This window comes from Rhea pennata, chromosome Z (genome assembly GCF_028389875.1).
Source record: "Rhea pennata isolate bPtePen1 chromosome Z, bPtePen1.pri, whole genome shotgun sequence".
Classification (NCBI taxonomy): Eukaryota; Metazoa; Chordata; class Aves; order Rheiformes; family Rheidae; genus Rhea; species Rhea pennata.
In genome coordinates this window covers 67435045-67450147 of record NC_084702.1, presented here as the reverse complement: position 1 = coordinate 67450147, position 15103 = coordinate 67435045, and the positions used below count along the sequence as shown (strand labels likewise).

At 36.6% G+C, this 15103-nt stretch overlaps 1 protein-coding gene across 1 annotated transcript in view; it reads right to left on the bottom strand.

The window, feature by feature from the left end:
* FYB1 (FYN binding protein 1) overlaps window positions 1-13568 on the bottom strand; it is a 47426-nt gene extending 33858 nt beyond the window's left edge. The window contains exon 1 of the mRNA XM_062599822.1: window positions 12428-13568. Coding sequence (XP_062455806.1) covers window positions 12428-13547 — 1120 coding nt within the window. The 5' untranslated portion in view covers window positions 13548-13568. The remainder of the gene's footprint in view (window positions 1-12427) is intronic.
* Between the last annotated feature and the right edge of the window lie 1535 nt (window positions 13569-15103).

The window sequence follows — 15103 nt, the reverse complement described above, 5'->3', positions numbered from 1 at the left end:
TCATAATTTGCAGAGAGCTGTTCTGTGGTCTGCTTCCCTAACCTGCATGCTCATTTAGATACAACCCTTTATTCTAGGTTTCACAATTATGCTGCTTTGGAGCTGCTCAAAGTAAACAGCTACACTTGCACAATTACTGAAGCTCAGTCCCTTTGATTATGCTATTGTCAGACATCCTCTAACAGCAGAGACACAAAGATTACTGGAGACACTGCTCATCACACGAAAACAGAAATTGCAAAATATTTTGATTATTGTCCTCCTTGCGTCCAGATGCTACTTGAAGGAATGCCAGGGTGCATCCTTTTCTCCATTTTTTTTCTTTTATTCTACTCAGCTCTTCTGCCTTTGCTTAGTCCAGTTAGACAGTAAAGCAGTGTTTTTCAGCTCTATACAAAGGAAATAGCCTCCCACAAAAGGGGAATTCTTCAGCACAGGTCCCCATCCATTTTAAGATCACTTTGCTGATATTTTCTCATACATCATGAACAATATGATCAAAGCAGATGATAGAGGATTTGTTTGTCCCTCTTTTTTATGCAGAATTTGTCATTGTTCTCAGTTGGGAAATCTTGTTTCCAGAGCAACTGCACAGACTACCTCAAGGTTATTAAATATCTGGTACCTATTTGATGCTGTATATTCTCAAAATAACATAGCAACTTTCAGACCACTTACTGACCAGAGGGGTTTTCCCATTTTATGTGAGAATGTAGGGACATACAGATGAAAGATAAACAACAGAAGAAAGTGGGTGTCTAAATCTAGTTTTAAGGCTGACAATCAGAAAAATACTAAGCATGTATATAATCCTGCTCCCAAAGGAAAACCCACAAGAAATACTGTGGTACACAAAAATCTGCAGTACTGAGCCTTCTGGTGACTAAATATGTGGCTAGATATTCAGAATAGATATTTAGATTAAATAGATTCAGAATAGATAATCTTTTCAGTGCTGACTGGCAGGAGGGAAGTGATTGCAAACTACTGAATGCAGAAACCCATCCTTAAGGGAGGGTACTAAGGGAGCGTGCAGAATTAACTCTCTTTTGAATTGACAGTTAAAAATTTTCATTTTTTATGAGCAACTGTAACAGTTCTTTTTTAATGAGAAATATTTATAAACATGAGACACGTAACTTTATAATATACAGTTATTACTTCATATGTAAAAGAAAAAAAAAGAATATTCAGAAATAGAGGACAAGTAAGATAGCAAAAGCTTAAAATAAATCAGTACATTTGAAAAAAAAGACAAAAGAAAATGTGTGTGTGGAGGCAAAGGCAAGGAAAAGAAAATGTAAAGGAACAAATTTACTTAAAATATGATTTCATATATTTCCCAAAGCAACAAATTGATGGAGGAGTTGATAATTCCATAACCTATTATTCAATTTGAAAAATATTTACATCATTAGCATGCAGTTCTAGTTAAAAATTAGTTATAGGAGTATAAACACTGATACTCTATATGAAACTTCAATTGTGTAAAAAAATCTCATACAACAAAGCTTTGCTTTCAAATCATGGGGTTTTATACACTTTCTCTTGAAGATCTGCAAACAAGGAACATCATTGCTCCAAATACTTACAATTTAGCAGGGTTCGGTTTTGGATAGTAACTAATGACATCAGAAATGTTCATTAGCAAAATGAATCTTTTAGGATAAAGTTAATTTTAGAATACCATTTCAGAAGCTTCCAAATAGCTTTATTATGAAATGTTTAATACTTTTGTTTGTCTTTATCAGTGTTGAATATTTACTTTAGTATTTTATAATTAAGATCAAAGTTTTCAAGAATGACTAGCAGTTCTACATAATGAACTAATTTAATATATCTTAAAAGGAATATGATTTTCAGAATCTAAACGAAAAGAACTTGATGAAAATCATGTTTTTGAAAAGTGTCTTGACTGGATGTAAAAGATTTAAGCTTAAGAGGTTATTGTTTTTCAAAATAGGAGTTATATAAATCTGTTATATAAGCCTGCATCTCTTGAGAAAAAGGGTTGTCATGCTAATTTCAGTGGAAGGCTATATGTAATTATGTTCATGTAGATAGCTATCTTCTCTGATAATATATCTCACTACATCCTATTAGAACATTTTCTGAAAATCTGAGAAAAAGAAATTAAAAAATGTTCACATTGGTATTTCCCCAAAGTATCTCATTAAAAGGTAAAATCTGCCCTTCAGTTTAGTCTTGAATCGTGTTTACCATGGTTATTTTTAATGTTGTTTTTTTCTTATGCCTTTGAGAGGATATTTAATAAAAAGAAAATTATTAACATTACTTGCTAATAACAACAACGTTATTGCTTGAAAAGTTCTGTGTCCATCTTTGGAAGGATGGCTACAAAACAGTAAAACTTTATATAAATTGTAGCATATTTTAAAAAGAAATTATGGAGTCAGTGATTATCAGATACTGTCTCCTATTTCAGACATACTGAGATCTCCAGCCAGAGCCTGTGGCTGCTTCTAGACGATATATGAGGTTACTTAAGGGAAGGCAGAGAGTATATGTGCCTTTCCTTGACACTGCCCTTCCAAGGACTGGAAATCAGCTAAGATGTAAAAGGGAACAGACACAAAGAGCACACACTGATATCCTGGAGGATATCATTTGACAGAACTTGACCAGAGGAGGCTTACTCACCTAAAACACAGAGTGACCAAATGCAAATGTGCATAAACCACTACTTGAATCTAACAACCCTTTCCTGTGACAAAAATGCTAGCTTCTAGTATGAGCACCCAACGCTCCATGTGATTTTTAGTTTGGCTTCAGGAAAGAATACCAGTTGCAGACAGCACAGATTGCTCTGCTGGAGGACCTCTTCAGATTGGAGATGCATCATCAAGCTACAGACGAGGGGTATGCATCTACAGCTTTCCTGTTCGACCTATTTATTTTTGATTCCACTGACAAGCAGAGATTCTTGCTGCCCAGATGAACAGATATGCCTTGAAGTTGCTCATGTAGTTCCTGTCAGAGTGAATCCAGACTGCCGTTTTGAACTGTCTATAAAACCATTAACAGCCAAGTTCTACATGCTGAATTCTCTCCTTGACATTATTCAGTTTTTGTTGAAACCACTGTGAAGCTGCTTAGAAACATCAGCTGAAGGTCTAGAAGTAGTCAGACAGAAATAAGCCCCAGATATGCTCCAGGGAAGAAAACAGTTCCTCTCTTCCATAGACTTTCGAGCTCAGTTAGCTGAATTCAGATCTCAGTGGAAAAAAAAAAAAAAAAAAAAAAAAACAACAACAACAACAAAAAAAAACAGGCTAAATGCAAAGCTAGGCAAAATACTGAAATGATACTACAAAGAAACCCAGAGAAACTAGCTCCCATCCTTCTTGATATGTTTATCAGTTAAACATCTGCCACTGAAGCAGGGAAACTCCTTTGCTCATCTTTCTTCCTTCTCTGTCCCCATGTCCCCCCCGAGTGCCTAATTTATTGCAAGAGCAGAACACTTTCATTTACATCTGCAAGTTAAAACTTGCTTCTAAGTGTGGTTATCCTGGACTTTGTCCAGTCTTAGTCACTGCTATTCACATCTCAAAGTAAGGCTAAACATCCTTAAAAAAACCCAACACGCTGCAATCTCTTTACAAAATGCTGCAGCCAGTCTCCTCTAGCAACATCATTCAAAACGAATGTCCTCATTTCCAGTGAATGAGTCCACTCTAAGATCCTTTCCTGATATTTGCAGAATTGGCTGCAGCTGCTTGAAAGAACAGATTTTTCTTGCCTATATGACCTCGCATCATGTTTGGACTAAGGCTTACTTCTTCAGATTATGTTATTAGTAACTTCATCACTGGGGAACTTTAGGAATGTGGGAGATAGACACAATGGAACAAATTATTGTTCGGAAGAATGACTGTGGGCATTATCAACAGTTTTTTTTTTTTTCATTTGCACACACACAAAATGCTACTCAACTGGTGTCCTCTATACAGACCAAATCAACCAAAGTTAAATATCATTTCCTAGTTAAACTGTTTCCCCTACAGGGGAAAATAAGACAGTGATGTACTATACATTCTTTTTGATATCTAGTGGGGTACTGAGACAATTCAAAACAGTTTTAAAACTAGAGTTTTAAAATGAATATCAACTGCTGCTAAGTTTTTTCAGAGCATTGCAAATCTTGCTGCAACAACTCTGACCAACTCAGCATGTCTGTTCCCTTTTGTTTTCTCAGCTGACTTCCAATCCTTCAAGAGACAAAGTCATGAAAAGGCAAAAATAACCCCACTTTCCCTCTAAATGCTACAATTTAAGTTGCAAAAATAGAGAAATAATAGTAATCAGGCATGTGCAAACTACAGGATATTTCTCTGTAATGGAAGTGGAAAACACATTTTATGCTTTCAGAAAAGTTGTTAAGGAAAAATTCAAATTGCAGGAGTGCTCAGCTGTCCAGAAAATCAACTGACTTTTCCTTTTTTAAAAAAGGATTTATCTATCTCGGGCACTTAAATATGCAAATACTTGGTCCAGTTTTGTATAGTTATTTCACATTCAAAAATTATGCATGCTGGATAAGTTTTACATTTGCAAATCAATAAGAAAATATTATTTAGACAATAAGAGAGAAATTAAATTTCCCAGCTGCAAGAGGAACTTAATCACATATCAGATCTTAAATATGTAACTATATGCCAAACACTAATGTAAACAGAATACAAGGCATTTATTTGAAGCTAGCTAAACTTAAAAACTTTAGAGTTCAAGACGCACTCTCCAAAAATTGTACTATCAATGTGTCCAGAACTTCATAACCACAATATCTTTATGTGTCTGTGAAAAAGCATTTTTTCCAGCTGTATTTCCAGTGTTCCATTACTATAAAGGCACAAATTGCCTACATAGTAGTGTGTTGTTCTGGATTCACTGCATTGCTACAATCAGTTGCAAAGCAGTTTTTCAGCAAAATATGTAGCAACTTAAACAATGGGAAAATTTTTAGTCAGTTCATATCATTCTTTTCAAATTCAAACTTCAAATTTTTAATATCATTTGTATTCACATTATTTTTCTGAGATGGGGCAGACTTCAGAACACTTGTGGCACTGTTACAGCAGAACTACTCATCTACTATGACTCAAATAGCGCAATCAGATGATAAAGAATCCTAAGAAGTGTTTCTTCATATGAACCAAAATAGGGCTAAAAAATAAAAAGATTTCAAAAAACGGAAACAAGAAAACAATTTAAGTAGAAGGCAATTACTCAGTTCCACCAGTTTTGCTGTTTTTTCTCTAGAATAATTTCCTTTCTTTCTGTCACCTTCCATGATAAAGCCATAGCTGTGTGTTTTTCTTCTCTCCAGAGGTTTCAGCCAGTCCTCCACAGTCAATGGCAGGAATGACCCTAGAATCCATACATAAACTACAGCTGTATACATGAGGAAAATGTATTTTTGAGCCTATCATTAGAACTATGAAATAACCAATCCATATCTTGTTAATTTTATTACAACCAGATCCTCTAGAAAGCAACAAGTGAGCAATATAAGGCCTACCAAACAAAAACAGAGGTATGTAGGAAATATGAATGAACTGTCTTTTGGTGTTTTTTAACAGATACATTTCTTTCCTTTTTAACTGAAAACATATATTATATCATTTGAAAGATATTGCAAACCATTGTAGCTAAGGAAATAATGAAGGGCAATGAGTTTAAATATAGATTTGCAATGTGTTTAAGATGTAGTAATTTTTGTGTACTTTTGCTTCCTAGTACACTAGCACACAGCAAGTTGTACCCAGAACATTCTCCTCCAGGGAAATACTAAAGATTGTTTTCAATCAGAACTTATTTTATCTATATTTTGGACTAGATTTATCCATTTCCTTAGGCAGATTAATAACTTGTCTTTTGAGTATTTTTTCCAGATGGTTATATGAATTTTTAAATTGCATTGATTTTACTTTTTTAGTGCTGTAAACCATACTATTAGCTTAATTTGCAGTATCGCCTCATATTTTAGCAGAAGCATAGGAGAAATCCTTGATCTCTTAAAACTTTAGTGGAGTGAGATATCTTGTATAGTATTAATAGTCATCCTTGCTTCAAGGCTCTTAAAAAGAATTAAACAAAATTTTCTCTCATTGAAACAGACTAAAGGCATGTATCCAGTCCGTGTTTATTGAAAATTTTAATCTTGAATGCATATTCTATAATTATGGTGCGTGTATTTAAAGTCTGGGAATGAAGGTGTAAGCACAAAGCAAATAGAGTGAAGGAAAATTAATTCAACTTGTTAGAACTGACACACTTATTAATGACCAAAAGAAGATGACCAAAGAAGTAATATTAAAATCATAAAGAAATTCAAACCTCTTTTTTGAAACTCATATACCCAATCCCAGGCAATTTGTTTGGGGCTAAGCCCACACGTGATGTCACTGAACTTGTACCTAATATATATGCTGTACAGGATTTTATATTCTGTGGTCTGATTTTCATGATAAATGCACAACCTTGACTGTATTTGAGAGCTGAGCTGAGGATCTTTCTTCAGTTCTAGGAACTTGAAAATTTGATTATTGTGGTTTTTGGAGATATAAACTATTTCAATGCAAAGTTTCTGAAAAAGAATACTTGGAGATCTCTCACATTCTCCTTAGAAGAAAGCTGAAGAGCTTCTACTTTAGTTTCCACAAAAAGTTATGTACAACTACTACTCCTACTCTAAAGTTTTAGTTGCTGTCAGCAGATCCAGCTAAGTTCTTGACAGATCTACAGTGTAATAAATTCAGCTTCACATCTGTGGTTTTCAGACAAATCAATGGTGGACCAATAGTAATAGACATCAACATAATGAAATTTAATAAAAGATTAGGCAAAAAGGCTTGAACATCCTACACTTTAAATCTCTGCAGTCTCACTTAAGTATATTTTTGTATTTTTGGTACAGCTTAGAATGCAATGCTTAACATTTTAGCTATGTAGCAGTCAAAATAGAGGCATTATGTCACACTAAATTGTTACGCTATTCTAAAAAAAAAAAAAAAAAAAAACACTGCAACACTTCCTTAAGCAATACAAGTTTTTATGACATGCCGTAGTTCACAAACGCAAACAGCCATCACATACATTACATACTGCTACCACTACCCCACCCTGAACTGTATTGTTTGAGATCATCAACTAGTTTTATCTGTCTTAGAAATGGATGATCTAGCTTAAGTTGCAATTCATTTTATCGCCTTACGCCTTAGCACTGAGCTGCTGTGTAACTTTATCCAAGCTAGCTCTGAAGTAAGAAAAAGAAAACCTACAGTGACCTTTTCATTCCTGCTTCTGCAATAATATACACACAAGAGTAACTATATTCCAGAAGAGAGAACTGGGAATGATTCCTAAAAATTTTAATAAAAAACCTGACCATTACCTGAGTGCTTACAAATAATGCATTGTTCTAAAGGATAATAGAGCCCGTGAATTAGTACTTCTGTGGATGAAAATATTAATGATAACTTCTAAGGTATTTGGTAACGCAGTACTTCTTTTGTTTAAAAGAAAACAGCAGTGTAAACAGCAGTGACATCCTGTGATTAAAAAAAAACCCCTCTCTTTATAATTTTGGAGGCTGTTATTTCATCTTGCCACAGGTAAGAGCAATAATTGGCTGGTTTTAATGGGTTTTGCACAGACAGTTAAGACATTCACCCTCCTCAGGAGTGGTGTCGATTGCTACTTACTTTGCCAAAGGAGTACTGCGATGTCTTTGACAACACAGTTCACACTCTGCACTTTCCTTGCTCCTTTTTCTGTTTTATCCATTCAGCAGCTCAGATAAGCGTATCACTGTGTGAGTACACAATACATAACACAACAGACCCCCAGCAACGATTGTATACGCATAACCCAAATTATAAATTGAGAGATTTCTTTTATAGGTATTCTTTCCTCACTGATTCAGTACAGTCGCCTTTCATTTCTCCATTTCATTTCTGCCTTTCGTTTCTCCAGTTCAAAATCCTCTCCCCAGTGCTGATCCTTCAGGAGGCGGACCGAGGTACTTAGAACTCTGGTTACTCTGAACCTTGAGCCGACCGCGTGTGGCCGGCCATCTGCATAGACGCAACCCCACGGAGGCCAGCCCAGGTGCAGTTCTCTTCTGAAAGCAGGAGGACGGCCTTACTTGGAAAGCTGTCAACAAAACGACTTCGCTTCTCTCCTTGTTTCTGCAAAGCCCTGTTTGTACTTCTGGGTGTTTGTATTGTCATTTTATTATTTTCTGACTCTAGAAAGTATATGCATTCTGCTAATTCTGAGCTGATCTAAATATGTTACACTTCTAAGGAAAATAGCTTTAGTGTGGTGAAACACAGGAATTTACTCATCCAGGGTCCCATGTATTCACTGAACAGACAGGAATTTTTTAAAACTTATCTTCACTAGAAAATCCTCATTCATCAGAAGATGGATCAGAAATTTTTCTCAGCAATGTACTTTTATCTACAAAAGTTTTATCAAGAAAACCTTTTCAGGAACAGATGAAAATTTCTCGTTAAAACCAAGACCAGCACCAGAACAACACCTCTTAGTATTCTTGCGAGACTAGTACACAGTTTAAATCCTTCTCCCACACATGAATAAGACTGCTGCGTCTGAGGTAAGTACTTCATCCTCCAGGGTACAAAGTTATTTCATGCTCAGTGAATACTTGATTATGAAATCACAGTAAAGCAGCTTCAGTGGGAAAGGATAACAAACAAAAAAGGACTGATCTGGTATTACTGAGAAAGCCAGGTTTAAACTCTTGGTTCAAATAAGGCAGTACAAGGTTTTTTGTATCCCAGGCATGTGCCCCTAACATAAGTAGAACTACCTTGTGTAGAGCTTTTCTCTTCACAAGGGACACCACAAAGCCTGACTTTTGTCCTAGCACAGATCAGGAAATAAATAAATAAATAAATACTTCAAATCTCAAATGCCTTGCTGAATCACAAAGCCATTCCCATTGCTTGTTCTTCCTGTTACTTGGCATCTGCATCACAGTAGAAAATAAAATAGCTATGATAAGCTACTGTTTATGAAGACAAAGTAATGAGCAGAAAGATCTTGTGCTGTGGGGGTGGCATCTTCCTGACACGACTTTGATTCTTGAAATGACAGTTAAAAAAAAAAATAAAGAAAAAAGAAAAGAAAAGAAAAAGAAAGCAATTCAGTTGAACTGTCTGTTCTTTCCAGAGCAGGTAGGTTTGTCATTCAGGTCTAATGTTCCAAGAAATCCAAAAGCAATGAATAACACTTTGTCAACTTGAAAACTAGTTGTTTAGGATTTGTTTTAGAAACCTGCTTTATCCACCAAAAATGTTATACATAGAGTTCTGGACACAAAAATGATCTGCATTAATTGAAGCCAAACACAACATCAAGGCTACCGTGTAGACTTTACAGGGGAAGGCTAAAAATTCAGGGCCAATAGAAACAGCTTCACATCCATGTGCTTTCTAAATCTTTCCGTCTTGCCCTGACCAGAAGAGAGTGAGGTAGAGAAGACCACGGCTGCTCTATCCATTCTACTCAGTCAGGCCTGCAGTCTGCGACAGGTGCTGCGAACAGCTTGTGCCGCGGCATGGGGCAGCTCCGTCCTCAGGCCCTCGTTGGCAGGGTGACTCACCCAGGCTGTGGCTCCACTCATGCTGGTTAGGGACCACTTGAGATTCTCCTTCTGGCAATAGTTCCGGTATTATTCTTATAGCCCTATTCACACGACAACCTCAGTCTTCATTTTAAGTGCCTAGAATATATATTTCTAACCCTCAATTTTAAAGAAAACAGGATGAAAAGATGCATTGAGACAATAACTGCATGGGAACCAGAAAAAATAAGCTCATCTTTCTCTTAGTAAAAAATAATACAAGCACCATCATTTTGTAATTAATTACAGTTAGGAGTGTTTTTGAGCTTTGATCAGGGCTTCTGGAAGTTCTAGCTAGTAAAGTTGTTATTGTTTTTGTTTAATCTCTGGGACTATTTTTCACAGTCTCTGGTGTCATTTGCTGAAAATGCTTTCTGTCCATTTTAAGATTGTCCTGGGCACTGGAGTAAAGCCAGCCGTGCTAAACAGTGCTCTGTGGAGAAGGGACAGCTGCTCAAACTGTTGTAAATCAACAAAGCTCTTTTAAAGAGATGCACAAATTTACAACATTTAAGGATTTGGCCCTGGTCATGAATTTGTCAGAACATTTTCATAAATGTAGAATGACTCAGGAAAACCAGAATGCACCAGCTGACATCAAAGTACATTTTAGGTTACAGATATACTATTAATTTTTAAGTAGCAAATAACAGAATATAAAGTTTATGCATACTCTGAGTTTTTAGTGTGCTATTTTGTCGTTAGAGACACTCATCTCTGATCCGTTCTATCTGGTCAGAATCCTTTTCAATGTCTTCTTTCTCCAGAAGGCCATTTGTTGGTGCACTGTAAACTACAGGAGCCCATGCAATGTTATATTCTGAATAAGCAAAACACAAGGACAAACTTCATATCAATTAAGTTTCATTGATGTACCTGAAGTATTGCACACGAATAGCGTGGGGTTATTCAGAGCATCTGTTGTCAACTCCATCTAACTTACACACTTTGAATCACATCACTGGGCATCTCCCTCATTCATTGACTATATTGAAAATTAAAGAGTTCAAATCTGATCTAATTACATCTAAGAGAGATTCTTAAAGGAGATCATGGAAGCTAATGTGAAACATCCTTCATTATCACAAATTATTTACTTCTGTGTATCACCTAGTGCAATTTGTTGCAGGACTTAATGGTGGTTAAAATAACTTGAGCTAAAAATAAATGTAAGGACTGAATATATTCTCTACTTTAGATGAAATAGCTCCTCAGCTCAATGCATTATAAAACAATCCACCAACTAAATATAACACAGTAATAATTTTTTTTGTCCTTGTTTCTCTAAGATGCACTCAGATCAAAAACACTTTCCTTTGGACCTATATAGTTTAGAACTTTGATCTAAAAATGTGATCATGTTTCTTATGTAACCATTGTTCCAAGGGCCTGACACTATAAGAAAAAAAAAAAAAAAAAAGAGAAAGCCTCTTTCAAAGTAGTTGAAATTATCAGCTACTGCAAAGCTTGTATTAGAAGTGTAGCTCCTGAAATCATCCACTGCAGCTAAGAGATAAGGGTAGTTCATTTTAAAATCAAAGAATGCTTAAAATACTTTGCGGGGAAGGGAGGAACCTTAACTCAAAATTTTTAAATGCATATGGTTTATAGGAAAATTAAGGACATCAAGAACCTTTGAAAAAACTCATCTCTCCTTTTAGGAACTGACATCAAATTTCTGATTATAACTTTAGTAAATTACATCTCTAAATTATGGCCTCAGATTTTTGGTGACATCTTTTTGCCCCAGAAACAATTTATATATTTGTTACAACTGATCTTATGTGGTGAAAAGCATGTTTTGAAGCAGACTCTTTGAAGAAGTGGAGGCAAAGCAATATCTTTTGTTTACAGAAATGTGCATTACTGTAAGGAGATTTTCTACAAGTAAATAAACACTCCCAAATATATCAAATATGTTAAAGAATCTCTCCTCTCTCTCTCTCTCTCTCTCTCTCTCACACACACACACAGAGTCAATTTTTAAGTAAACTTAGTCACAAGCTTTAAGCTGTAAGCCTAGATTACAACCATCAGAAAGTTCAGAGGCTTGCTTCTTCATAAAAATAGTGAAACAGAGCTTCAGCTGCTACAAACTGCTGAAATCGTGTAAATCTCACAGAGACACTAAGTGTACAAACTCTATAGATTCTGGATTGAGATCTGATTTTAAAATCCAAGCAGCTCCATGTGGAGCATGTGGAACATTTGATTCTGTAGCTTTGTGTAGTATTCAACTGTCTAGATATACTTTAAAATGTAGCATTTTATAAGCGCACATTGCGGTTAATCATTGTCAAAAGCAAAGGAAAAAAAAGGTGTGGTTACTACGTGTTGTAGTATATCATTTATATAGCGATCAAGCTGTGTCCAGGAGGTTACTTTCGAGAATAGGTCACAGTATATTAACATCTCATTTATTGGAGGTCAGAACTTAAATATCTGTAAAGAGAAATATTTAAACTGTTTGACGTAAGTTACAGCCACATCTAATTACTTTTCAATAAAAAACAAATCAAATACAGAAACCATTGCCCCTACACTCTACATTGTTGTGGGAGTGAGAATATGATTTTAATTTCTTTCCTGTGCAGAAGACACACAAGCATAGGTCACAGCTTTAAAGGGGATTTGTCTGACGTAGAGATCATGTGTTATTTCTGGACAGAAGGGAGGATTTCACATTAAATGACTACAGTACTAAATGGGTAAAAATCCCAAATTCCCAAGAAAACAACAGAGAAGACTTACTGTCTTGTGTGCTGCTCTTCCTGAACCTTTCCAGGTCCACATTCGGGGGTCTACTGGGCTTCTGTGGAGGCTGGCCCAGTGTGAACAATGCGGGCAAAGCCTTCCGCTTAGGGACTGCCAAGTTCTTGTCTCCATCCTCTTTTTCTTCAGACCTACCCATTAACTTTCCTGCAGCAAACGCACTGTTTGTCTTAAGGAACTTGGAGGGGGATGAACCAGAATCTTCCTGACTGATTTTGTTGAGAAAGATATTCTTGGTGGCACCCGCTCCCTTTTCTTCAGGTTTTTCCTCCATAGTTTTGGGGGTGACTTGAGATGAGCTGGACCAATTGCCAGTAGGTTTCAGAGCCATATTTGAAAAATGACAGCCTGCTGCTTCTGCAGCATTGTTACTATCTTCATCTGTTTCCTGTGCTGCTATAAGTGAGTTTATTTTTGGTCTTGGGCTTGATAGTCCTTTATGCAGAAAAGCATTTCTATTAGAAGTGTCTTCATTATGGGAAACTTCATGGTTTACAGAAGGTTTCTGTGCCAGAGGTGGTTTAGAGAAAGGAGGCTTGGGCTCATTTTCTTGTTTTGCAGCTAGGAACTTTTCCTTAACTCCAGCTACTTTTGGAAATACTGTTGTCTCATTCTCTTGTGACGCAAAATTCAAATTTGATTTAGGTCCCAAAGGCTTTTTTTCTTTCTCTTGAGGAGCAGAATTAAGGAACTTGTTCCCTGGAGGTTTTGGATACAAAGGCTTTGGCTCTTCTTTTGCCAAGTCACTGCATTTGATGGGTGTCTTAGGGCATCCAGCTTTTCCATCATTTTCTCTGTTAGTTGCCTGAAGCTGAACACCAAATCTTTGTGTCACTGGTTTCAAATATGGGGGCTTAGGATCCTTTTCTACTTTATCATCAACTGGAGGCTTGACCCCCAGAGGAGGCTTAGAATGAACAGGCTTGTGAAAGGTACTGGGTCCTGACGGAGAAGCTGCATTTCCTTGACTTGCAAATTTCTCAAGTGCCGCTTTCCTTGCCTGTAATCCTGAATGGATGGGTTGTCCTGGGACTTTGAAGGGTCGGCTGCTTCCAGAAACACCCTCTGTGGGGCTGTTACCTGCATTAAATTTCGCCATGAGTGCCTTCACATCTGCCTTGCCATCCTGTGATCATAAAGAACAAAAAGAAACAGTAGCAATGAGAAAGTCTCAGTTGCAGTCTTCACACATACTGTACTTTAAAGGGTTTCCTGGTTTGAGGCTCACAGTATTACTGATTGGCTGTGGAGATATTGTAGCACATCTTCCTGTAAGGCTAAAGAAGCTGAGTATTTTGTTAGATCCTTACTGTGGTTATACAATTTTTTAAATCTTTTCAGTGCAGGTACTGCTTTTAGAGGGTGGTCATTCAGCTCCTTTTGTGTATATCATATTTCTGTTTATTTGTGGAATTGGGAACTGGCACTTGTTAAATATATTATAAATAGCTATTACTTTAAAAATAAGGTATCCTTAAAAATACCTGTCCTCTCACCTGAAGTGAGAAGCATAGACTGGGTTGAAACCTGGATTGTATAGCAGACTACTGTTATTTCTGCCCACTCTCTGGAGAACTGAAAGTTCCTTTATGAAAACAAAGTCTTCTGGTTTGGGAGGGGGGCTCAGTTTTCCTTTCCCTTCTCAGCAGTTTTCTTCCCTGCTCTTCCTTACCTCCCCCTCTTTTGTCCTTTTTTCTCTTCTCCATTTTGAATCTGAAAATCATGCATTGGTAGACAGAAAATATATGGAGTATAGCTGGAAGAAAGGACAATCAATAAACCCAGGCACTGTCAAAAACATTTAACTTCTTGGATAAAGCGAGAGAAAAAAGGTGAAAAATTCTAAGGGGGTGAAACACAGCTTCATTTTAAAGTGTTTTATTTGGTCAGCTCTCTTCAATACTTTTCAAGATCAGTCTTTAATATAAACAGAGAGCAATATAGTTTATGCTTGGTACAATTACTTCAAAGTCCAATGAAAATCAGGGCCAAGGGAAGGGAACAGGCCCCACTGTGCTGGACCAGGGCCACTTTTGGGTTCTGAGGTCCCTCAGCAGCAGGACTGCTTTCCCAGCAGCCAGCAGCAGCTAGGGTGTCAGCAAATATGCTGACATATAAGGTTCACAACGTCGGTTAAGTAGGATCTGTTTTGGATGTGGGGGTCAAATTTAAGTTTGATTATATAGAACAGGTATGATATAACTAGGAAGAGCTTTGAATCATTTGTTTAAAAGCAAAAGACTATCATACAAAGCAAAATAAGGAAAGGGTTGAACAAAAGCTTTGGGAGATAGAAGGAAGACCTGTGTATTCACTTGGTAGTGCAGGGCACGAGGTCAGTGACAGTGCATATTCAGTCATATACCAATTTTAACTTCATTCACATGAGCTTCCAAATTGGGGTTGTCAGCTCTTTGCCTTTTATTTGATTGTACTACATTACGTGAACTGTTTGTCCTGTAAGAATAGTTTTACCTCTGACTTTTATATCTTTTTTAAAAAAATTTGCTATTCTTTCAGTATCACCAGCAAATTCAGTCACTCCAAATCGTGTATTGTACTACAGAGTTACTTATAATAAAGGCAGCCAAAAAAAGTGCCATACATGAAACCTCTCCCTGGAGCACCAAATTGCTCTCTTTTGCTCATGTAGGG